This window comes from Balaenoptera acutorostrata, chromosome 16 (genome assembly GCF_949987535.1).
Source record: "Balaenoptera acutorostrata chromosome 16, mBalAcu1.1, whole genome shotgun sequence".
NCBI classification, from domain to species: Eukaryota; Metazoa; Chordata; class Mammalia; order Artiodactyla; family Balaenopteridae; genus Balaenoptera; species Balaenoptera acutorostrata.
In genome coordinates, this window is record NC_080079.1 from 29,694,707 (window position 1) to 29,718,741 (window position 24,035).

The window sequence follows — 24,035 nt, forward strand, 5'->3', positions numbered from 1 at the left end:
TTCCTGATCTTAGAGGAAATGCTTTCAGTTTTTCACCATTGAGAATGATGTTTGCTGTGGGTTTGTCGTATATGGCCTTTATTATGTTGAGGTAGGTTCCCTCTCTGCCCACTTTCTGGAGAGTTTTTATCATAAATGGGTGTTGAATTTTGTTGAAAGCTTTTTCTGCATGTATTGAGAAGATCATATGGTTTTTCTTCTTCAGTTTGTTAATATGGTGTATCACATTGATTGATTTGCGTATATTGAAGAATCCTTGCATCCCTGGAATAAATCCCACTTGATCATGGTGTATGATCCTTTTAATGTGTTGTTGGATTCTGTTTGCTAGTATTTAGTTGAGGATTTTTGCATCTATATTCATCAGTGATATTGGTCTGTAATTTGGTTTTTTTGTAGTATCTTTGTCTGGTTTTGGTATCAGGGTGATGGTGGCCTCGTAGAATGAGTTTGGGAGTGTTCCTCCTCTGCAATTTTTCAGAAGAGTTTGAGAAGGCTCGGTGTTAGCTCTTCTCTAAATGTTTGATAGAATTCACCTGTGAAGCCATCTGGTCCTGGACTTTTGTTTGTTGGAAGATTTTTAATCACAGTTTCAATTTCATTACTTGTGATTGGTGTGTTCATATTTTCTATTTCTTCCTGGTTCAGTCTTGGGAGGTTATACCTTTCTAAGAATTTGTCCATTTTTTCCAGGTTGTCCATTTTATTGGCATAGAGTTGCTTGTTGTAGTCTCTTATGATGCTTTCTATTTCTGCAGTGTCTGTTGTAACTTGTTTTTCATTTCTAATTTTATTGATTTGAGTCCTCTCCCTCTTTTTCTTGATGAGTCTGGCTAAGGGTTTATCAATTTTGTTTATCTTCTCAGAGAACCAGCTTTTAGTTTTATTGATCTTTGCTATTGTTTTCTTTGTTTTTATTTCATTTATTTCTGCTCTGATCTTTATGATTTCTTTCCTTCTATTAACTTTGGGTTTTGTTTGTTCTTCTTTCTCTAGTTCCTTTAGGTGTAAGGTTAGACTGTTTATTTGAGATTATTCTTGTTTCTTGAGGTAGGCTTGTATTGCTATAAACTTCCCTCTTAGAACTGCTTTTGCTGCATCCCATAGGTTTTGGATCATCGTGTTTTCATTGTAATTTGTCTCTAGGTATTTTTTGATTTCCTCTTTGATATCTTCAGTGATCTCTTGGTTATTTAGTAACATATTTTTTAGCCTCCATGTGTTTGTGTTTTTTACGTTTTTTTTCCCCCTGTAATTGATTTCTAATCTCATAGCATTGTGGTCAGAAAAGATGCTTGATGTGATTTCAATTTTCTTAAATTTACCGAGGCTTGATTTGTGACCCAAGATGTGATCTATCCTGGAGAATGTTCCATGTGCACTTGAGAAGAAAGTGTAATCTGCTGTTTTGGGATGGAATGTCCTATAAATATCACTTCAATCTATCTGGTCTATTGTGTCATTTAAAGCTTGTGTTTCCGTATTAATTTTCTGTCTGGATGATCTGTCCATTGGTGTAGGTGAGCTGTTAAAGTCCCCCACTATGATTGTGTTACTGTCTATTTCATCTTTTATAGCTGTTAGCAGTTGCCTTATGTATTGAGGTGCTCCTGTGTTGGGTGTATATATATTTATAATTGTTATATCTTCTTCTTGGATTGATCTCTTGATCATTATGTAGTGTCCTTCCTTGTCTCTTGTAACATTCTTTATTTTAAAGTCTATTTTATCTGATATGAGTATTGCTACTCCAGCTTTCTTTTGATTTCCATTTGCATGGAATATCTTTTTCCATCCCCTCACTTTCAGTCTGTATGTGTCGCTAGGTCTGAAGTGGATCTCTTGTAGACAGCATATGTATAGGTCTTGTTTTTGTATCCATTCAGAAGCCTGTGTCTTTTGGTTGGAGAATTTAATCCATTCACATTTAAGGTAATTATCGATATGTATGTTCCTATTACCATTTTCTTAATTGTTATGGGTTTGTTTTTGTAGGTCCTTTTATTCTCTTGTGTTTCCCACTTAGAGAAGTTCCTTTGGCATTTGCTGTAGAGCTGGTTTGGTGGTGCTGAATTCTCTTGGCTGTTGCTTGTTTGTAAAGCTTTTGATTTCTCCATTGAATCTGAATGACATCCTTGCTGGGTAGAGTAATCTTGGTTGTAGGTTCTTCCCTTTCATTACTTTAAATATATCGTGCCACTCCCTTCTGGCTTGTAGAGTTTCTGCTGAGAAATCAGCTGTTAACCTTATGGGAGTTCCCTTGTATGTTATTTGTCATTTTTCAATAATTTTTCTTTGTCTTTAATATTTGTCAATTTGATTACTATGTGTCTTGGTGTGTTTCTACTTGGGTTTATCCTGCCTGGGACTCTCTGTGCTTCCTGGACTTGGGTGGCTATTTCCTTTCCCATGTTAGAGAAGTTTTCAACTATAATCTCTTCAAATATTTTCTCGGGTCCTTTCTCTCTCTCTTCTCCTTCTGGGACCCCTATAATGCGAATGTTGTTGTGTTTAATGTTGTCCCAAAGGTCTCTTAGGCTGTCTTCATTTCTTTTCATTCTTTTTTCTTTATTCTGTTCTGCAGCAGTGAATTCCACCATTCTGTCTTCCAGGTCACTTACCCATTCTTCTGCTTCAGTTATTCTGCTATTGATTCCTTCTAGTGTATTTTTCATTTCAGTTATTGTATTGTTCATCTCTGTTTGTTTTTTCTTTAATTCTTCTAGGTGTTTGTTTTTTAATTCTTCTAAGTCTTTGTTAAACATTTCTTGCGTCTTCTCGATCTTTGCCTCCATTCTTTTTCCGAGGTCCTGGATCATCTTCACTGTCATTATTCTGAATTCTTTTCCTGGGAGGTTGCCTATCTCCACTTCAATTAATTGTTTTTTTCGGCTTTTATATTGTTCCTCCATCTGGTACAAAGTCCTCTGCCTTTTCATTTTGTCTGTCTTTCTGTGAATGTGGTTTTCCTTCCACAGGCTGCAGAATTGTAGTTCTTCTTGCTTCTGCTGTCTGCCCTCTGTGGGTTGGGTTCTTTCAATGCTTGGTGAAACATCCCATTCTGCTGATGGAGCACTTTCATTACAAAGATATTTTACCTTGATCCAGAATTTGATCTCCATCTGTCCTACTCACGCAGTCCCCCTCTTCTCTTCCTTTAAACCACAGACACTAAGTCTACTGGCACTTCTAATTGATGACCTTTCAAATATTTGAGAATAGCGGTTGTTATCCCTTGTTTTTGCTTCTCCATGTGCAACTCCTCCTTCCAAGATTCTGCAGTGTTTGAGCCCAGATTATGGTTTCCAGATCCTTCACCACCCGGCTGGCTCCCCAGAAGTCCTTCAGAGAACATGTGCAGGTGCATGATTGGGTCTGGCGGATGGGAACAGATGACCTTGCACTCATCTCTTCATTACTTTCATTCTATTTTTCTTTCTGTCAATATTTGTTCTTCCTATTTAAAGATGCTTGCCCTTCATAAGGGAAGACAAGCGAAACTGGAGTCGAATGATTCTACATTTTGTCAGTCTTCTGTCATTCTTCCGAAACACAGCTTTAAACCATGAATTCTCAACAAGGGTGATAGTACCCCTTAGAGAGGGGGCAAAAATTGGTTCATGGGGACAAAGAAAGTCCGAGATATTAAAGTGGTTTTGTAGTCCTGCAAAGCACAATCTTACTTGACAAAATCTTATTTCTGGGTATTTAATTTCTCCTGTTGGGGAGAATTTGAACTTAATTTTTGTCTTTAGGGGGATTGGTAATGAAAAACCAGTTGAAAACACTTCTTTAAATCAAAGTATACCTACCAAAGTTCTCAAATGTTTTTAGTATTTAAAAAAGCCCCAATCTCAGGAGTTCCCTGGTGGTCCAGTGGTTAAGAATCCGCCTTCCAATGCAGGGGATGTGGGTTTGATCCCTGGTTGGGGAACTAAGATCCCACATGCCATGGGGCAACTAAGCCCACCCACCACAACTAGAGAGAAGCCCATGTGCCACAACTAAGACCCGACTAAGCCAAAAATAAATAAATAAATAAAAGCCCCAGTCTCAATGGGAATCTGCCTTTCTTCATTCTCTTCTTACATATATTCCCAACAGCGTGTTCTTTTTCCCCAGGAGCGGGGGCTCTGAGCAAATCTGGGAAAAGCCAGGCTTAGTGAGTTACACAGGTTTCTTTACTGCAGGGCTTCTCGGCACCTCTCACATGCAGGCACGCTCATTTCTTTCTCAGAACCACCTTGGGAAGGAAGGTCCACAGCCTGTCCCTGTTTTACAGTCTATGAAATAGGCTGGGAACAGTTAGGTGAATTGCTCAAGTTTCCATGGCCAGGAAGTTGTGGAGCCTAGGGGTGTGAGTGCTTCCTCGCAAGCGTGGACCAGTCCTACCTCTGAGGTTCACAGTGCACACCTGCTTAGCACAAGACCTGGCACATAAAACCCTCAGCAAAATAGCTGTATCATTTATTTACTGTTAATGAACTTAACAGCCTATGGAGGCTCCTGGGAAGAATCATGGGTCGTACTGGTGCAGGTCACTTGCTAATTGTCCTGTGTGGTGGTTGGAGACTTTGGTAGTAGGTGTCAGATTCCAACCCTCTGCAAAGACCTTAAAAACCCCGACACCTGTGCCCACCGGTCTGGCTGTCCCCTCGCTCCTGCCTTGGTTTAAAAGTAATCAGTAAGCCCTGCCCGCTCCCTCGTTCCTTTTCCCAGCCTTTGGTTGGAAAGTGCTGAAATTAGGCCACTTTTGCTCCTCTCCAAAGGGCCTACAGAAGTGAGCCAGTGTGACCAGCACATTGTCTCAAGTGCTAGACTGGGTTTGGCCCCCAAGACCTTGAACTTAGAAGGCGCCCAGCCCAGTGCCTTGCACATCATGGGGCTCTGGCAAATGCCAGCCCTTCTCATTATCATCCTTGTGCTTCTTCCTTGTCCAGAAGTCACACTCTGGCTTCTCATTTGGCTTTTACTTTCCATTTCTGGCATTCATTCCTGCAACATCTTACCCATCTGATATCCCAAAGCAGAGCGCAAGGGCTTTTCTGTAACCTGCAACCTCACACCTGGTCTCAAGAGGGGTGCCTCTTTAGGCAGATGGGCCTCAGGTAAGATAATTATATGTGTGCACCACCCACCCTGCACCTCAAATGAAACCATGTCAGAACACTGAGATGCCGGGGCAAGGGAAACAGCCACATTCCAGGAAAAGCATTTTTATTTTATTTAAAAATTATTTACAGTTTATTGAGCCTTCACAAATGCTTTATTTTAAAATCCTCTTTTTTTTTTTTTTAAATCTGAAGAAAATCTTGGGTTGGGGTGGGGAATAGGGAGGGGAGTGGTGACAGGCTCCTTAGGGATTTTGCAAAGGGATGGATTAATGCAACAGCAGTGGCGTAAGGGGTAATGAAAGGAAGACTAGCCAGGCAGGCCCCCTCGGGCCAGTGGCCAGCTGGGCAAGACGACTGCATGATGGCAGTCCTTGTTTGAAACTCACCGTTTACTGGTTTGGGTCGGAGCACCCAGCACCAAGGGCTGACACTTTGCCTATTTCTACCAGGCAAGAGTAGGTGTTGGGGGTGGGTGGTAGCTGTGAATTATCTACAAGAAGTCATGCACTGCTGAGCCTCAGGCAGAGCCCGGCAAGGGATGTGAAGTCAATAATACATTGCTGAAAAAGGCATCTCCAGCTGGAAAGTCTGCTTCCACATGCTGTGCCCCTCCTGTTGGCAACACCTGCTCTGGTTTGGTGGGGCAGGGGGACCAAGTTATGTGGGGTGTAGGCTGTACAGTACCACAGGGTGTGTCAAGGGTTTCTGACGACTTCCACGTGGTGGGTGCCAGCTTTCCCTATCGATTTGATGGACACTTGAGAAGACCATTTACAACTAAAAATCTGTCTCAAACTACCGAGTATTCACTTCACTCTGCACTGCAGAAACTCTGGGCTGAAAGTTCCACTAGTTAAAATAGTGGGTTTTAACACTTTGTGGGTCTGAGACCTTTGAAAATCGTATGAAAGCTTTAGCCCTCTGGAAAACACACATAAGAACACAGACACTAAATTCTAATAGAGTCAGGGGTTTCATAGACCCTCTGAAGTCCAACAATGGACCCCCTGGAGCAATGGACCCCAAGTTAAGGACCCCCTGAGTTAAAGGTTCCTCTGGGTAAGTATTTTCTTTTGAGATGCAAATGACCCAGAGGAATTATCAGCCTCCCCGCTCCCCATGTGATTATTGATTGAATGGGTGGGGGGAGGTGAGGGTAATGGTTTTGGAGGAAGGGAAGGGAAGCCTGAATGGTATACCCCAGAGAAAAGTTAGGGAATGGTTTGGAGATCAGCAGGTAGCACTGGATCACTGGATCCCTGATCTAGGGGTGGGATATACATCAGAAAGGGGGGCAGGTGTCCCAAAGACAACCTTCACTTACTTCCACATTTTCCCTAAGGCTGGCTCTGTGGTTCCGGATCAGAACGAGTTTATTCTTCAAGTAGGTCTGTGCAGTCATCCTGCCATCTGGTGGTGATGCTTGGAATTGCACCTGCCCCAACATCAGGTGAAAAACCAGAGATCTAAGATCAGTACGTTCTTAGAATAAAGTACACTCAGCTGACTTGCTGGAGTGGAGTAATGGGTGGGGGTGGGGGGAATGGATGAAAAAAGAAGAGTGATTCTTCAGTGTTCCAGTGTAATATACACTGAAGTTCCATGAGAGCTTGCATCCTTCTTGGCCGACCTGGGCACTCTTTGGTTTGTCATGGCTAAAAACTTTCCACATATATATATTTTTTGAACTTAAAACCTGAAGTTCCATCTCTGGCTCCCAAATGGGGTTCTCTGCTCCCTGCTCCTCCTCTTCCAGAGCAGATTTATTGTTGGATTGATGAGTACTGATCAGGAGCCAAAACAGATGTGTCCCTGGGAAATACAGTGACTTGAGGTTCCATCTCACATTCTTTCCATTCCAGCTGAGACACACCTCCCAGGCTGCTGGAACCCTTATCTAACAGGAAACTGGTCACTGACAGTTTTCTGTCCTGTAACTTCACATGCCAACGTGACTGTCCCGCTGCTCTAAAGTTCTGGAGGAATTCTTGGTGCATCTCCTGAACTAATCTTCCTATCTGCTGCTCCAGCCTCCTTTGTGCCCGTCTGCCAGTGGCACCTTTTGACCTAAGCTAAGTATGAAATATGGTGCCAGGGGACACCAAAGAACAAAAAAGGGCATCAGGGATCCTCGAGTGGCACTGTCAGCCTGGGGTCATTTCTTCTCCAGTCCCAGACTGTGCTGTGGATAAGACCATTTCTAGCATGTTCCACTGAGGCACCTCCTTCCGTTATGGCCACCGCAAGGCTCTGAGTCAAACTGGAGGAACGAGGGAAAATCTGCCAAACTGACAGCTAGGGGTGAAGAGGTGGTAAGGAAAGCGGAACGCTCTGTCACCTGTGGGAGGCCTTGGGGAGAAGCAGATGATGGGAGGACGGGTTCTCCCCAAAGCTCTGGAATCTCACGCACCCAGCGAACGCTGACTGCCCTGTCATGTGATGAGAGGGGTTAAGTTGGAGTTCTCCTCAGAGGTTCTCTCTCCATCTGGTGACCTCTTCCTTTTTCGACCACCTGAAAAACACAGCTTGTAAGGATCAATCTTCAAGACTGGGAGGACACTGATACCCTCTCGGTGGTCTAAGCTTTCTTCAAAATAGAAGCAGGAATGGAGACAAAGCCCTTGATAGTTTGTCAGAAGTAACCTGCATTGTCTCCTGGTGCTGACATCAGCATATTTACATCTTGAAGGATTAGGATGCACCTTCCACCTGAGATGACATCTCCAAAAAGCCGCACACCCAGGCTAGTGCCAATGGAATGGAGATTTCCTGGAGGAGACTGAGCGAAGCCCACATAATGCCTCAGGATCACGCCTCCCCATCCCCAGCTCAAATGACTGCCAGACACTCTCTGAGAGAGGACTGGTCTCACAGACTTTGATGTCCCTGAGCCAGGGGTGGTGGGTGTAGTTGGGAGCACCCCCCACCCCCCCCCCCCCCCCCCCGCCCCCCCGGGGACCTACATTCTCTAGATCAGAGGCAACCTCCCTTCTGCACTGGGGTACGTAGGGGTAATTATATAACTGCCCTCAAGGATGGAAGGGCACTCTGTTCCCAGCTCCATTGTTTTTAGGAAGGAGTATTTTTCACCTTGTTCTCTCTGCCATGGACTTCCTTCCATGGAGGATATTGCTTTCCTTTTTACTGAGTGTCCCAAACACCAATTCTTTCCTTAAAGGACCAGATTGTAAATATTTTAGGTTTTGCAGGCCATTTGGTCCCTGTTGCAACTACTCAACTCTGCCATTGTGGCCATCAATAACAAGGGGGTTCTATGATTCAGTAAGTCTTTATTTTTTACAGGAATGGGCAGGGGAGGGAGGTCAGGATTTGATCTGTGGCCATGGTTTGCAGACTCCTGTCCTAGACGACCACCAACTGAGTGGGACAGTTCCCCAAAGTATCAAAGGTGCAGTACCGCCTGAGCCCTATTATGGGTTTCCACAATTGTACCTCATTAGGGTTCCCAACAGGAGTCAATGGTTCCTCCTCCAGGAATAAGATCGTAACATGTTTTTTGTACTAACCAGCTGGTGGGCCGTTTTCATCTGGGTGAAGAGCTACTCACTCAAGGTTCTCAGCAACTTCTGGCCCATGGTTTCCTCAAAGCTGCTGCTGCAGCGGCTGGTCTCTGTGTCCAGGTTGATATGACAACATTCACTATCTGATGCTGAGAGAAAGGAAAGAAGAAAGAACACAGGCTTTTCCACCTACACACCCAGGGATCCAGGTAGGGTGTTTTGGTTGATGTTCCTCAGCAAGTGAAAGTTCAAAACCAGCTTACTAGCTAGTCTCTGGGGCCCAAAGGAAGGGACGAGCCTTGTCAGTAAGAGTGATGGCTGACCTCAGTTTCCTAATCTGTAAATTAGGCCTAATAATAACTATTGATACCTAACATTTAGGGAGCATGGTACCAAGTACTATGATGTGCCCTCCTGTAAACGTTATCTCATTTGTGCTCAAAGCTACTTCATGAGCTAGCCACTGTGATTTATATCTGCTGATATAAGGAAATATATCTATTAAGATAAGGAAACCTAGTCTTAGGTTAAAGTAACTTGCCTAAACTTGCAGAGCTCCTAAGTGGAGAAGCCAGGATCTGAATCCAGGTGGAAACCTAGCTAACAGTGTCCTACACACTGTTTTCCTAGGAGAATGGATTAAGATGGGTCTGACGCATGGTAGGTGCACAGTAAGCCTTAGTTTTCCTATCTCTGGTGGGATAAGGAGGTGGGAAGTTTTACATGGGGACAGGGGTCCCAGACTTCCCTCACATGGCTCACCCTGGGCCATCCCTGGTGGCCTTGACACCCACCCCCACTTGTTCCTGCAGGGCCCAGGGCCCAGTTTCCCTCCCTGACCTGCTCTCATGGGAACAGCTGCAGGAGACAGTGAGAGTTGCTGTGTGCTCTGCTCCTCGAAGTCTGTCATCTCCTCCTGGGTGAAGGCCATCTCCTCCATCCTCAGGTACACGACCTCACCGGGGCTTCTCAGCCCATCTGAACGGCTGCCTGGGGAGGACAGTGCGTGCGTCACCTCCCTGCTTTGTAGAAGACCTGGGGCCCCATGAGGACAAGATGGCAGCTCCGGGCAGGGCTGAGGAGGAAGGCAGGGCCGTCCCTACCCCACGGTAGCCCGGCCCAGCAGCCTCCCAACTGACTTACACGGCAGGCTGTTCCTGTTGCTCAGGAGGGTGACGGCAGGGTCATCCTTGGGGGTCTGGGGTGTGCCCCGGGTCACGGGGGCCTTGGTGCAGTACCCGTCAGTGAAGGCTTCCATGTCGGGGGACTGGGGTGTGCTGTCCATGTGGCAGGCCGTGAGCGCATTCTGGTACTGCTGCCGCGTGATCTGGAAGGAAGGGGCGAAAGCTCCGGAGGAGCTGGGCAGAGCCCTCCCTGGATGTAGTCTGCCTCCCTGAGCTCAGACGCAGCCCCACTAAGGTGCTTGGGAACCCCCGGCCTTGGTGGCCCGGGATCCATGATCTGGGGGCCTTACCCAAGTTGTAGCAGCCCAGCAGTTAAGGGACAATTAGGGGACCCTTTTGCTTGTTTGCCACCGGAGTTCCCTCTGTTCATTTTTATTGGCTCTGGACTCCTGCACCTGGCGGAGCCAAGCCTTCTCCCGAGACCCAGGAGAGGATGGAGGGCATCTTCAGTTAGCAGGGTGGTTGCCCACTGAGAGGTTTAAAACACAGGCTTATACTGTTGCCAAGGACCCTCTTCCTAAAGGGCAGTCAGTGGGGACTCGGCAAGAGCAAGACCCCCAGCTTGTGTCAAGGGCTGAAATAAGAAACCTCCAAATGAAGAACATAAACTCTGGCAAAACCACCGATGAAGCCAATTTATTACTATTATTTTTTTCTGATGCCTTCCATAGTCATATAGGAATCCATCTGATAAATCCTTCATGAAATTAGTGCCAGGAATAAGCCCCTTTCTCTAGATGAATTATATACTTTCTTATATTGGATGAGAACTCAAATATCCACTAGGTTTCTCCTTTTTCCTTTTATGACCAGGAAGCTCACAAATAAATTTATTTACTTGCAGTAACAAACTCATTCCTGATAGCGTTTTCATGAAATTGGTTTGCAATTTCTTTTCAATTTTTTATTTAAAACATCATTGGGCTATTTCTTTATTTTTGGAAACCCTATATATTACTGAAAGTTCTACAAATATCCAAAAGAGATGGAACTGATGATTAGATTTTCAGACGCTGGTGAAAGCTCTAGTGCTAATGTTACCGAGGAGAGCTTGCTTTTGCAGACAGATGTTGGGATATGAGGATACAGTGCATTATGGCTCACAGAGCACTTAGGAATGTGTTATCTCCTTTGGTCACATGACTGCATGGGGTAGGCATGAGAGGTCTCGTGATGCCCATTTTACAAATAAGAAAATGAGGTCCAGAAAGATGGGGGACTTGCCCAAGGTTTGACAGTTAGCAAGCCTTCAGAGTCCCAGCCATGTGATGTGTGTTCTGCCTGGGAAAGTGCTATTCATTCTTTGGGGCCAGGGAGATGGAAGATGAAGTGGGAATGTGGAACTCCAAGTTCTCAGAGGGGAAACTCCAGGGTCTGATAATGGCGCCCCTTGCAATCTGGGCATTTCACTTTAAAGGGCCTTTACTCTTGCTCTCCCGGGGAAATCATCTGAGCTCAGCTCTGTACACTGCAAACACACCTGGCTGCATTAGGCTGCCTTTCACATGCCCATGGAGGCTGCCTTTCACAAAACTTTAGGGGAGGTCCCCCCAAAACTGCTGTGTTTTTGGGGGGTCCATAGGCATCAGATGACTGAAGAGAAGCTGGCATATGGTCTGAGCCAAGGTTATAATCAAAACTCAATTTTCTAATGTGCCCACGGGTTTCTAAAGGTGAAGCTTTCTTTGGAGTCTTGCAGGTTCTCCTGGCTTGAACAGGAAAATTTCCTAAATGACACTTCATAAGCCCAACAAAGCACTTGATATTATTGTTTGGGTTCTTTTAACTAGTTAGTTTAGATTTGGCTTCCAGTTTAGTTAAAGAAAACCCTTCGCCTAGAAAATATGGTGTGAAACACACTGCCTATTCAAGATAAAGGCACTGCCCATTGGTTACCTGCTCTAGGCATCTCACAGCCTTGCTTTCACACTGCTTCCTCTTTTTAAGCTAAAAAAAATATCACAAATACCATGTCAATGTGTCACCTTAAAAGAAATTTGAGAAGGGACCTCTCTGGAAATGTATTCAGGGAATCTCCCCAGCTGCACTTCTAGATTCAAGCATCACTTTTTGTCAGTTCCCTCCCCTTGTTCACCTATGAAGCCTTTTCTACGTACTACAGTACTGTCCAAGAGAAAAATAATGTGAGTCACATAGGTAAATTAAAATTCTCTAGTTGTCACATTTTTAAAAGGTAAAAACAAACATGTGAAATTAATTTTAATAATACATATATTTCATTTGACCCAATGTATCCAAGATAACTTCACTTCAACATGTCACCAATATAAAATAATTAATAAGGAATCTTACATTCATCTTTGTACCAAGTCTTTGGAATTCAATATGTATTGGGTTGGCCAAAAAGTTTGTTTGGTTTTAAGTGCGACTAAAAGACACATTTTTCATTATCACGAAGAACTTTATTGAACAACGTTTTCACTAAACGAATGAACTTTTTGGCCAAACCATTATTTTACATTTTACCAAACATCAATTTGGATGAGCCACATTTCGTGCGCTCAACAGTCACATGTGGCAACTGGCTACTGTATCAGTCAGTGACGGTCCAGCAGATCAACTAAACAGCTCTGCCCAGTTTTGATAATAACAGCCTTGCGTGGCCATAGTGTCCCACTGCTTGCCAGTCAGAACCACTGGTCCAGCTCAGCTCCTCTTTCACATTCCTTGAATGCGCCATGTTCACTTGCCTTCCATACCCCCATTTATCAGTGTTCCCTGCTCCTCGCTCTTGGCATGGCCTTCACTCTCCTCTTATTCTTTCCTAATTCTTAAAGGTCCAGTACATTCTCCAGCCAAATTAGTGCTTAAAATAAAGTGCCATACGATTTTGTAATCAATTAGATACTACCCTGCATTGCTTACTGTCATCTGACTTACGTTTCTTCTCCCCAACTGTATTTCTTGAGTATTGGTCATGGTGCCTAGAACCAGCCTTAATGCTCAACAAATACTTACTGATTGGCATTGAGGGAATCTAACCACTGTTCAAAAGACAATATGTTCTCACTCTTTTTTCATTACTGTAGCTACAACCATTTCTTAACAATAGCTTGAGTTAAAGTTGCCTTATACTCTGGCCAGTTAAGAACTCAAGCATCCTCTAAATGACATAGGAAATGGAGACCTGTTTATCTTGAAACTAACAGGAGTTAAGGGTACCCTTTGGGACATTTTGACTTAGCAGTCAATGTGTCCAGAAGTTAACCTTTCAGCCACTGTGATGTTTCCAATCATTTTATGATGTTCTGTTTACATTTTCAACTTTCAGGTGGTTTATTCATCCCTCAAAACACGATTCTGCAATTTAGAGATTCTGCCACCAGGTGGTGATGGGGCATCTTGGCCACGGTTACACAATTCAGTCTATATGACATCTGCCAAATATTCTTAATTTAAAAATGATACTTACAGAATATATTTTAAAAATTCATAAGGATTCTTTGGTACCTTCATAACTTATTAACTACTATTAATCATGGCTTTAATACCTTTCCCAGATACTCGCTGGATACACCTTTCTTTCTAATTTTATCTTGAACTCAAATTACTCCTGGACTTAATGAACAGTTCTAGAACTTAGTCTGTTGGACAGGAAAAGCCCTTGCAGACAGTCACAGGGGCTTTGGCCAGTGAAATCACCCCTTGAGCTTCCTCAAAAACTCTCTTCATGTTAAAAAAAGGTGGGTTTGAGGAGGTGAGTAAAGGAGCAGCCTGAACATGGCCCTAAAAGTCCATTCAGTCAGGAGGAAAAAAATCTCAGCGTCAGTTGACTCTATCATCTTATTGATAACTTACATTAAAAAACAAAAGAGAAAATCAAACCCTTGTGTTAAACAAGAGCTTGAACTCACAACGTCCCCTTCTGTAGAACAACCCATTGCAACTGAAGTTTTTAAGAGACTAGAGCCAGTTGAAAGTTGAAAGAGGTTTCTGAATTATGCTTTAACTGTTTCTGTCCTCCCCTCAACCTCTACTTTTGACATGTAGTTTTCTCAATTTCAAAATATCTAGGTAGAAAAACGGACCATGTGCTGTGATGCTCGGCTGCCCTAGTCACAGCAAGGTCCTCTGGCCTGAGAAAAAGGACGACATGTGCACCTGAGAATTGACCTCAGATTGGGAGTTCTCAACACCTCACTGGCTCATGTCAGGAAAGAGACTTGCCTTTTATGCTCCTTGTTATTTATAGAATGTTCCCTTTCCTTATGTTTTAGGGGTGGATATATGAGATCAACTGTAAGTTTTAGGAAAATCCTTACAATCTTAGTGTTAGGTATTAACACATTCCTCTTTGAGGAGTTGCCAGATCCATCTCCTGAAAGTGCTCTCCAATCTATGCACTCCCAGAGATGTTTCAAAAAACCCTGGGCTCATCACAGTTGCTCATTAAACACCACTCCTCAAAATCTCATTCACTTTTCTCCCCAAAGCCTCATATGGATTTTCTCAACTTACGATATAAATGGTGTTATGGACTGAATGTTTGTGTCCCCTCCAAAATTCATATGCTGAAATGCTAACCCCCAAGGTGATAGCATTAGGAGGTGGGGTAATTAGGTCATGAGGAGGGGGAGACTTCACGAATGGGATTAGTGTCCTTATAAGAAGAGAGCCTTCTTCCTCTCTCTCTCCTCCCCACCATATGAGGATACAAAGAGAAGACAGCCATTTTCAAACCAAGAAGTGGGCTCTCACTAGACCAGACACCACCTGGATCTGCCAGCACCTTGAACTTGGAGATCCAGACTCCAGAACTGTGAGAAATAAATGTTTGTGGTTTAAGCCACCCAGTTGATGGTAATTGTTATAGCAGCCCAAATAGACTAAGACAAATGGAAAGACCTGAGAAACAAACTTAACAAAAATTCCCAATGCACTTAAAACAGAATCCAGACACCATACTCTGGCCTGAAGATTCCAGGCAACACTGCTGCCAGCGCTCCATTCCCAACTCACATCGGCCTCGTCTCTGCGCATAATGCGCCAGAACAAAGATCCTCCTCGGACCACCAAGCTCTTTCCTGCCTCTGTTGTTTCTATCTTGAACATTCTCTCCACATCCCCTTCCAGGTCTCAACAAAAGAGACTTGCTCTCTCAGCCTGCTCTGATAACCATTTCTAAAGCAGCCTCCTTGCCAACTCTGCCCAATCACTGTTTATCCCATGATCCAGTTTATTTCCTTCATAGCCTTCATCACTCCCCTAAATTACCTAGGTTATTTATGTAGTTACTTGTTTATCATCTTTCTCCCCCTATGAGCATGGAAGCTCTAGAAAGGTAGGAGCTTGCCGTCTTGTTCACCATGGTATCTCGCTGATGCCTATACAGTGCCAAGCACGAGCAGGTAGTCAGTAAATATCTGTTGAACCACTGACTTATATAGCGACATTCAGTTTCTTTTCCCACAAACCATGTGCCCAGTACTACAAACCACTAAGAGTTAGTATAGCAGAATTTCTCTTCTCCCATTTTTTCCTACCTCCACTTCTGAGGAAGGTCTGCAATGAGAGGGCTTCAGGGCTGGAAGCAAGAGGGAGGAGAATCGTGGGCTGCGGTTTTCTGAGGTTCATTCTCACTGTCACGATAGACTAGTTAAGTGTCCACAGTCATACACACCGTGCGTGTTGTTGGGTTAGTGCCTAAAGCACTTCTCCCGGGCTCTGTCAGCTCCGATTTCACTAAACTCTCCCCAAAGCCCAAGGACTCGAAGGCTTGGACTCTGGAGACAGAGACTCAATCTGAAGTTTGGCTCTGCCACGTCCCAGCCACGTGACCTTATACTCCTCAAGCTCCCACGTCGTCTGTAAAGTGGGGATGACACAGTACCTACCTGTTAAGGTGGCTGTAGGACTCAGTGGGAAATTCGTTCAAGGACTTAAAGTGCATGGCACACAGCACCCCACCAACAGTCACTGTCCCAGCCCACCCCCCAGGAGTGACCCCTCTTCTCCACGGTTACTTTTCTCAGCGCTCTTGAGTTTTAGTTCAGGGTGTTTGCAGAGTTCTGGAACATAGAAAGCCAGCCAGCACACACCACCCTCAAATAATCAGGGTCAGTGTTCTGAACAGAAGGAAAGGACCTCCTCCCACCTTTGTGATTTCCATACACCTCTCACCCGGCCTGCAACTGGGATGACTGTTACCAAGTGAGTGCGTTGGGTGTTTAGTTGGACTCGGGTAAATGGGTTCCCTTCTGATCTCAGGCCAAGTGTGTAATGGTTTGTGGAATGCTAGCAAACAAAACAAACAAAATAAAACCTATCAAAGCAAGAGAAAGGAGGGAATCTTAGAATGTTTCTGTCCACTACCAATCTCAATGAGGGGTATGAAGAAACAGCTCTCCTCCTTAATTACAAGGCGACAAGCACTGCTGCCTCTCTCTACTGCACTTGCAAAGCGGCTCTCTTCAAATAGCTCAGTGACAGCAAGGGGGTATAATAATATTTTCAACGACAAAATATTTTCAGCTAACATACTGGCTGAATTGTGTTTTAGACTTTAAATATTAATACGTAAAATCTTATCCACATGTAAAATCATAGCATGGTTTCTTCTATACCCTTGGTTTATTAATCACCTGCAAATTTATCTTGAATAAACAAAATCAACCTGGTGCCAATGGCGGGGCATCCAAAGGAAACAGTTCTGCCGGCAGCTTGTCTCGGGCAAGCTAATTCCCTATCGCTTCGTGCCTCAGTTTCTCCACAATGAAAAATGGGGATCAGGAGATCTTAACGAACAATCATGGTTCAAACGAACAAAGGAACAATAACGGTGACAAATAATGAACAGAATAAAGCTAACCGAAACCAGGGCCTTTAGAAAGCCAGGGAGCAAGTGCCATGCAGCATTCTCTTGGAACAGGGGCAACAGGATGCTGCTGGCTGGGAGTGAGGGGACAGCCCTCCCTGCGGAGCTACCTTCACAAACTGCACGTCGCTGAGGATGTGGACTGAGTAGTCGGGTGTGTAGAGGTTGTTGCTGCTACTGCACAGCTGGGTGTTGCTTCCCCCAAAGTCGCTGCGCTCACGGCTTGGAGATTCAGAGCGGTTCAACCCGCTGCAGCGGGAAGGGGAGCGGTTTACTGCAGAGGGTGAGACAGAGGAGAGGGAGAAAAAGGCAAGGAGGGAGGGGTGGGGAGGAAGGAGAGGGGCACAGAAAGAGGGAGAGAGAGAAAGGGGTGTCGTTTACCGAGGTCTCGCAGTACGTTCAGGTGATGGCAACACCGGGCGGCGGACCGGGCCCTCTCCCCTCCCATCAGAGCCCAGGAAAACGCCTGGCGGTCCCACTCACGAGGAGCAAATACCGAAGGCCTCACGGCTCCACTCAGCCCAGGCTCCTCCTGCTCCCCACGACCTCCACCAGCGAGAAGCTGGGTGGACCGCTGCCCTTCTCGGTTCTGGGGTATGTGCAGGAGATGAGGACCCTTCTGTGAGTGCGGGTTGCTACCCCAGACCATGAGACCCTCTACTGGGGTGAGTTCTTTTATATAAACTCCATTCACAAACCTTCCTTTAGAAAGGCTGAGGCCTTAGGTTTGCCCTAAAAACCACCTGTCACAGCACAGGTAAGCAGCCCTCACCGTGGTGAGGCATTTCAGAGGGGATGACGCAGGCCCCAACACTGGCAGGGCCGGGGACAAGCGGAGGCCCATAAACCATGTGGATAGATATTTAAATCACATCAATAAACTGTTAAAATATGTTCTATCCTTGTCTTTGACAAATATAACTTCTTAAAAACCTAGCAGGCCGGATCAGGCTCCTGAAGAGTTTTGTGCTGGAAAATGGGCTGTAGGGGGAGAACCAGCTCTGCCCTAGGGCTTCCTGGCCCGGTCTCCCAGAGCTGTTTGGGTGGGGAATTCAGGATTCCCATACCTGAAACATGGTCTAGAAGGAAGAACACAGCTCTGGGTGGTACATCCCTTTGGCTTTGTGAACTACTCACCCCACAGAGAGGCGTGGAGCTGAGGAGGGCCAAAGTGGGGCCCCCTAAAGGGTGGGTCTAGGGCAGGGCTCTTTCTAGGCTCAAAGGCCGGAGGCTGGAATAACCCTCCAGGCCTTCTGTCAAAGGCCTCTTAAATGTTCAGAGCCGGCTTCTTTTTCCATTTTCAAGAACCACTTCTTGGGAAAGTTCAATTAAGACCACATCACTTGGTTTCAAAATGGACCGTGTGAACTACCCTCCCAGGATCAACAGAAGAGAAGAGAGGTTCTTAAGGTGACCCTAGCATTATCTCCACCACAGAATAACCCTGAATGAGAGACCGCAAAGCCCCTCCCACCCCTCTGCTTCCCAGCTGACGCCACTCTTCATTTCTTCCCAAAAAAAGAGAAATGGGAGGCTGTCAGCCTCTCCTAACACAGATTCAGTTCAGGGGCTCCAATGAAGAGTGATTCCTCAGAGATTCTGCTCCTTGGTTCTTTCAGGGAAGAACCTTGGGAATTTAATTCTGTCTCTTAAGATAATGCTGCCATCCATCAAAATGATTAGCATCTATTTGGAGTGACTTCTGGAGGTCTGTCTATCTGTTTAGCTGCCAGGCTGTTATTGTTGTCTGGCAAACCATGTAGCAGTGGAAAGACTAAAATGACAGTAGGTTGAATCATTTTCTCATTAGAGCCAGAATAATCACTGCCTTGATCGGATTATAGAATTAAGGGTTCCACCTCCGGTCTTCCCCTTCTCAGTAAGTGTCATTCACATACATGCTGTTACTTAAACCAGAAACCTGGGAGTCTCCCGTGACTCCTGCCAATCTGTCAGCCCCACATCAAGTCTCCACTTCCCCGACATAATAAACTCATCTGCCTCTACCTCTGTCTCCACTCAAGTCCCAGTTACCATCACCCTCGCCTGGACCACAGTCTGGTCTCCCCAGTTATAATCTCATAATCTGTTCTCACCTCAGCTGTCAAAAGCACATTTTAAAAACACAAATCAGCCTCCTGCTGAATCTCAATAAAATCCATACTCCTTGCTGTGACCCCTAAACCCCCTATGACTTGAGCCCTGCTTTCCTTTCTGATCTCATCTTGGGGCTCCCTCTCCTCGCCTGCTTGTTCTGCTCTAGCTCACTGGCCACCTTGGGGATCCTCAACCATGTAAGCATACCCACCTCAGTAGATGCCATTTCCCCTGCTCCTCTCCCCCCATTTTAGCACCATCCCCACCCCTGCTCTCACTTCGCAGTCATTAGGTCTCAGCTGAAACTGCCTTCTCTGAAGACCTGGTCTGGCCACCCTAAGAAGATTACCCCTATTTTCCTCTATCACTGTCCCCTGTTCATCCCTTTAAAGCACTTTTCACAAGTTTTAATTAATTACATGTTTGCATTTATTCGTAATGTCTACTCAGTTCAATGATAAATTCTATGAGGGCAAAGACCTTGTCTTTTCTGGTCATTGTTGTACATCTGGTACCTAGCACAGTGCCTGGCCCAGAGTAGGCACTCAATAAAAAAGTACAGAATGAACAAATCAGCACCTAAGAATCCCTGAAGGAGTTTTTATTTAGAATCTAAATTTTGTTTTAAAAAGGTTTCAGGGCTCTCAATCACCCTGGAATCAGAAGGCTTTCCCCCTGCAACCTAAGTCATTTTAGGGAAGCTGACTTCTTGAAGTGAGGGGTGGGTAGAAGAACACTCCAGAAATGCACTGGAGCGTTAAATAGTGTGCAGTGAGAATCCAAGGGCACGAAGAAGCCTCAGGCCTTGGCCCCATAACTTGAGGGAGAGGCCGCACGGGGCATCAAGACCTTCTGTCTGTCTGTCTGTCTGTTTAATAAGAGCATGTGAAACGGGGGGTCCTGGAGTCAGGTCTCCTACTTATCTGCTGGGTGACACCAGAGTGACCAGGGACCGAGAGGGACAGTGATGGTGCCGTGGAGAACAGAGTGAAGCACCAAGGTGACTGTAAATAGCAGTAACATTGGGCAGAAAAATACCCATTTCACGTCTGGTCCTGATCCTTTGAAAACAAACCGATGAGGTCTGGCTTGCCTAGGCCCACTGTGGCTGTTCTGAGGTGGTGACTGACTAAGTAAGTCGGTGGTGTTTCCTCAGGGCTGTTTGTTGTGGAAAAGGGGGGCAGGCAGTCCTGCAGGAGTGCAGCTTCTTTGATGTGACCAGAGTCTGGAAATCACACCTTGATCCGGTGGGTTTTATCCTCAACTCATTTTGGAACAAAGAGAGTGTGAGCAGGTGTTTGTGGTTTCAGTTACCCTAAGGAATGACCATTGCTCCTTGATAATCCTCCACCTTGCCTGGTGGGACATGTGCTTCACATACCCCACATCTGCTGTTCTACATCCTCATCCCTATGTCATAATTCAAGATAGGGTCAGGGAGGCTGATAGGGAACCACAACCCTATTGTATCTACTAAACAACTTCTGCCTGAATCACCTCTACTCCCTGTTGGAAACAGCTTCATCCCTGATCTCCCCAAGGCGCTCATCTTCACTGGCACCCAGCACAAGCGTGTCACCCTGCTGTCACGCACAAGGACCCACATGTCAAACACAAGCGACATCACTGTTGTGCTGGGAGGAAAAACATGTCTTTTTTTTTTTTCTTTTAAAGTAAAAACAATGCTATTGAAGCTTTATTCATAAAATCCCAAAGGATTCCCAACACCAGAAGATACAACTGTCTTACAAAGGTCGGGTATATAAAAGCAATTTTTAAATGAGAAAGAAATCCTCATTTCATGACAAAGAAAGTCCCAGCTCATCTGAGTGTTGTGCAAGATCAATGTTTTTGTGTCCCAGAGCCTTGCATTCCTCAACAGGTAGGATGCTGATGACTCGGCATTTTGGTAATTGTGCACATACACTCAGAGGTTCCTGAGCAAGGGAAGTGGAAATGCTCTTCATAAAAAAAAGAGAAGAAATCAGTAACAGACGAGTGTCCCAGCAGCATGGCAAACTAGTTCAAGTTGTATAATTCTCCCTGGCATTTCCTAAGAGCACAGAGGCACAGCTTGGGGGAGTGAAGAGAGAAGGAGAATCCCAAGCACAGTGCAAAGAGCTCTAAGAGCCGACAGATCAGCGTGAAACTGACCACAGGACCCCTCAACAGGGCCCAGGCCAAGCTTCCGACATATCCCTTGCCCACTCTTGCTCTTACATCATACCTTCAAGCTGGCCCTGGAGAGACTGGCAGGAGGGCAACCCTGGGGGAGGGCAGGGTTTCCTGCTGTAGACCCCCAAGTGCTGTGGAGAAGTGTGGCAGACCTCATTCCTGCAGACTTCACATGGTCAGTCTGCAAGAGATATCTGTCCTGGATGGCAAGTTGGAGTTACTGAGGTTGGGTGGAGAAGACACTGGGGTAAAATTGGGTCGGGGTGGGAGAAGGGGAGGAAGAGGGTTTTACAATGCAATTAGGACTGGATGGAATCTCCCCTCATTGTGTACTGATAGGCAAGGGCCCTGAAAACCTATGCACAGCTCCGCTTTACTCATGACACCTGTGTCTGGAGAGCGTTCGCAACTCTATCACAGGAGCAGGACCCATGATACAGAAGAACATCCCACTCCCCTTTTCAGTCTGGGGATTTGAGAGGAGGTAGGGCTCAGCAGCTGCTCGCTTACATCTTTCAAAGCATCGGTGAGGGATGGGGAGGAACAGCTCACTTCGGTCATTGTCACTGTGCCACGGGGCATCTGTGTTCTCTAAACTGGATGGGGGAATTTAATTACATAGGCTTATAGGATTACAAACTAGGATTATTAAAATTCATCGTTCTGGGGTAATATTCAACATCAGACAACCAAATGCCAAAAGCTCTCTGTCAAAGCTACAATGTGAACTCTGCAAATCAGCCCAAGTTAGGAGTCCAGATGAACTGACTCACGTTACATGGAGCTTTAATGGTTCCCAAATGTTTACTATGCAAGAGCCGACCCAAAGGAATATTTCCACTTACCACATTTCACAAAGTAAAAAGATTATTTTTAGGTACTCCCTTTATGTTCTGGGAAAAAACTAACCTCACTGATCTCAAAGTACATTACAGATGGACAACCAGGCATTGAAAAAGGACCCTTGCCTGCAACCTCTCTCCTGCCTTTGTGCTTTTGTGGAAGGACTGTCATGGGGAACTTGGAATCATCTCCACCACTGGGAGAAGAAAAAAGGGATGAATATGGGGAGATCTGCAGTGGGGCCGTGTACTCTCAGCAGTTTCGTTTTTAAATGAAAGCACCTGCAAATCCGGCTAATTACTCCACACTCTGGAGGTAATCCACACACCACTCTGCTCTCCTTATTTCAAATAAGGCTCAAATAGAAGGAAACTGCCTATGGGTAATGGTGGCAATATTTGGTGTAGGGACCAGCGGCCTCAACCCAGAGGGAGCACCTTAGTTCATTAGCACAGCTGTTTTCAAAATGCAAACAAGTCACAGCCCTCTAGAGGGCACAACACGCCCACGTTCAGAAGCGCAGCAAGGTCCCGGCCTAGAACAGGACCTAAGAGACTTGGAAGCCAGTCCTCATCCCTCTACCTTCTTACTACACCTTTGACAGTGACCCAACGGCTTAATTTCTCAGAGCTGTTTCCTTACCTATTGTTGCCCAGCAATAATTCCTAACTTCCAGGGTTTATCTAAGATGGGGGTAAGACATAATATACGTAATTTAATGTATCTGGATCATAAATCAAGTATGGGACCAGAGTGTGCCCAGAACTGCTTTCCATAAAAATCCAATGACGGAGGCTTCTTCTGCTGATATGGAACAGAAGCAAGAGCGACTCGGAAATACCAAATTATAGGTCCTGGGGATGTCACCCGGTCGCTAGGAAAGCTTGGCAGTTGGCTACAGAAAGAGATGAGATGGAAGGTGGGAAGAAAAGAGCCGAAGGAGAAGCAGAACGTTCCCAACTCTCATCTTCTCCTGCTGTGCCCATCACTGCTCCACTCTGCAGAGTTAAACCAAGGGTGGGAATCAGCTGGCCTTGCTCTCCCCTGCCTCCTATTGGGATGAACACACACAGGCATGGAAAAGGGGGGGAAGGTTAAAGGAGCTCCCAGGCGCACATGTCACCAGCCAGAGTTGGATTGGAAGACTCAGTACCGCCTGGGGGACTGCGCAGCAGAAATGAGTCACCTTCATTTTCATAATAAATAGTGATGAACTAGAACTAACCTTCTTCTAAGTAGGAGGTTATAATTAACTAGGTTGTCTGGTTAACTGAGGGTTAATTAAAAAAAAATATACTCCTGCTCTCATGCTTTCATTCTTTTTTTTTTTTAATGCTTTGATCCTTTTCGTTGAAAGTCTTTTAAAAATGTACATCTTTCCTTTCTGCTGAAACTTCATAGCACGTTCTTCATTCACCAAGATTCCTCACATGGTAAGGATCTTGAAGGTCCACGATGTGGTCATTTCTAATTTTACGGGCATGTGGGGGTGACCACTTAGCTGGGGAGGGTACCAGACTGGCATCTCCCATTGACAGTACTCCTGTAGTCATCATGAAGGCATGAGCTCTCACAAAGCAAGAAAACAATTTATTTCTTGGTGGAAAATCTCCACTAAGTAAGAGAGAAAACTTTGGTGAAATTTGAGAAGGTGATTAAGTCGTCTCGTACAGATAAACATGGGAACCAGATGGTTTTTGATGGAAAAATGTGATTTGTGAGAAAGTAGAAATCAACATAAGTAGTTCTGAAGTTGCAGATTTGGGGGTTTGAGGTCTCAGAACAGAGCCTTTTGAATGTTGAGGGTCTACTATACAGACAGTGAAACATAACTGGATTCTTGATGCCTGAGGCTATGGTGGGGCCTCAGAATTATCGCCAAAGCATTGGGATAAGGGAGACAGATGTAGAGGGTATGGGAAACTGGGCTGTGCTTCAACTTCAAGGTAACTTAACAAACAAATTCTTAGTTTGGTCATTACTTGCTCCATGACCCTAAGAGATCAACGTCTAGGGATGAAAACAATATAAACACTTAACTGATTGTTCAGATTTATTACATTCTACTCAATCCTTGAGTTACTGTGTGGCTCTGTGAGGAGCTACTTTACCTGATTAAAAAAAAATCCAGTAACTTTAATTAACAAGAGAAGTTAAGCCTGATGAAAAGTTGTTTTGAAATTTTTACATATAGCATCCTTTGTATGAGCAGAGCTAGAGAGAATATGGTCACTACACAGTAACATTACTAGAAAGATGAGGGGTT

At 45.1% G+C, this 24,035-nt stretch overlaps 1 protein-coding gene across 3 annotated transcripts in view; it reads right to left on the reverse strand.

Moving 5' to 3' along the window:
- Positions 1-6,443: 6,443 nt before the first annotated feature.
- The window catches only part of CNNM1 (cyclin and CBS domain divalent metal cation transport mediator 1), a 52,528-nt gene continuing 34,936 nt past the window's right edge, over positions 6,444-24,035 (reverse strand). For 2 of the 3 annotated variants that reach the window (XM_057531515.1, XM_057531514.1), the window contains 5 exons: positions 16,765-16,928; positions 9,779-9,962; positions 9,476-9,625; positions 8,683-8,784; positions 6,977-7,626 (listed from right to left, as the gene is read on the reverse strand). In XM_057531515.1, the coding sequence (XP_057387498.1) occupies positions 7,547-7,626; positions 8,683-8,784; positions 9,476-9,625; positions 9,779-9,962; positions 16,765-16,928 (680 nt within the window). In that variant the 3' untranslated portion in view covers positions 6,977-7,546. Of the gene's footprint in view, positions 6,550-6,976; positions 7,627-8,682; positions 8,785-9,475; positions 9,626-9,778; positions 9,963-16,764; positions 16,929-24,035 lie in introns of those variants that run through there. The other variant, XR_009005730.1, reaches the window with a different exon arrangement.